Consider the following 821-nt stretch of genomic DNA (forward strand, 5'->3'; position numbering starts at 1 on the left):
AAGGGCCATTTGGCAGAGGAGCCGAGAGAGGAGGGCTGGCGGCGGCAGGGATGGAGAGGGCTGCAGGGGACGGCGTGGAGCCAGAGCTGACAGCAGCCCCGGCCAAGCCTGGGAAAGGGGGGGGGGGGAAAAAACCCCCGGGAACATATTCCTAACGGAGAGCAGGGCAGCCGGAGAGGAGCAGTAATCCGAGCCCCTCGTCCTCCACCTGCCCTCTCTATATTTTCTTTCATCCAAGGTGGCCCTGCATGGGAGTGGGTCGGAAAGTCGAAGCATCCGATACAAGGAAAGTCTCGGCGCCGCCGTCCATCTCTGCGTCACATCGGCCCGGCTCAGGTCTCAGGCGCTCATCGTGTTGCACTCGGCAGCGGGCTGATGCCCGGGCTGATTGCAGCCCCGGGGAGGGATGCAGATGGATCCCTGGGGTGCTGCAGCTGCAGGGACCCCCTGCCCCGATCCTAACCAGGGTCTGGGAGCCGCTGCTTCCTGGGACCGGCCCCCAGGGGACACGACCCCAGTCTCCCTGGGGTGCAGGGGCTGCCTCAAGATGCCAGAGGAACCCTAGGAGCATCCTAGGGTGGCACCAGCTCTCCACCAACTGAGCCAGCGAGAGAAACCCCTTGTCCCTACCATAAACAGAAAACAGCAGAGTTCAAGATAATCCGCGTTTTAAGTGGGCAGGCAGTAAAAGAAAAGGGAAAAAACCCTTTTGTGGGACAAGTCCCTTTGCAAAGCTGCAGCACAATGAGCAGGGGAACACTGTAAGGGCCCTGAGGGCATTAATAAACCCTAATGGTCCTGACCAGCCCCACCTGGGACAC

General features: G+C 61.0%; 1 protein-coding gene across 1 annotated transcript in view; it reads right to left on the bottom strand.

Annotated features, from left to right (window-relative positions):
- LOC103898617 (cytochrome c oxidase subunit 5A, mitochondrial) overlaps positions 1–821 on the bottom strand; it is a 23,699-nt gene that overhangs the window by 18,972 nt on the left and 3,906 nt on the right. The window contains exon 3 of the mRNA XM_009278911.1: positions 381–384. Within this exon, the coding sequence (XP_009277186.1) occupies positions 381–384 (4 nt within the window). The remainder of the gene's footprint in view (positions 1–380; positions 385–821) is intronic.

The sequence above is a fragment of the Aptenodytes forsteri genome, unplaced genomic scaffold (genome assembly GCF_000699145.1).
Source record: "Aptenodytes forsteri isolate BGI_AS27 unplaced genomic scaffold, ASM69914v1 Scaffold258, whole genome shotgun sequence".
NCBI lineage: Eukaryota > Metazoa > Chordata > Aves > Sphenisciformes > Spheniscidae > Aptenodytes > Aptenodytes forsteri.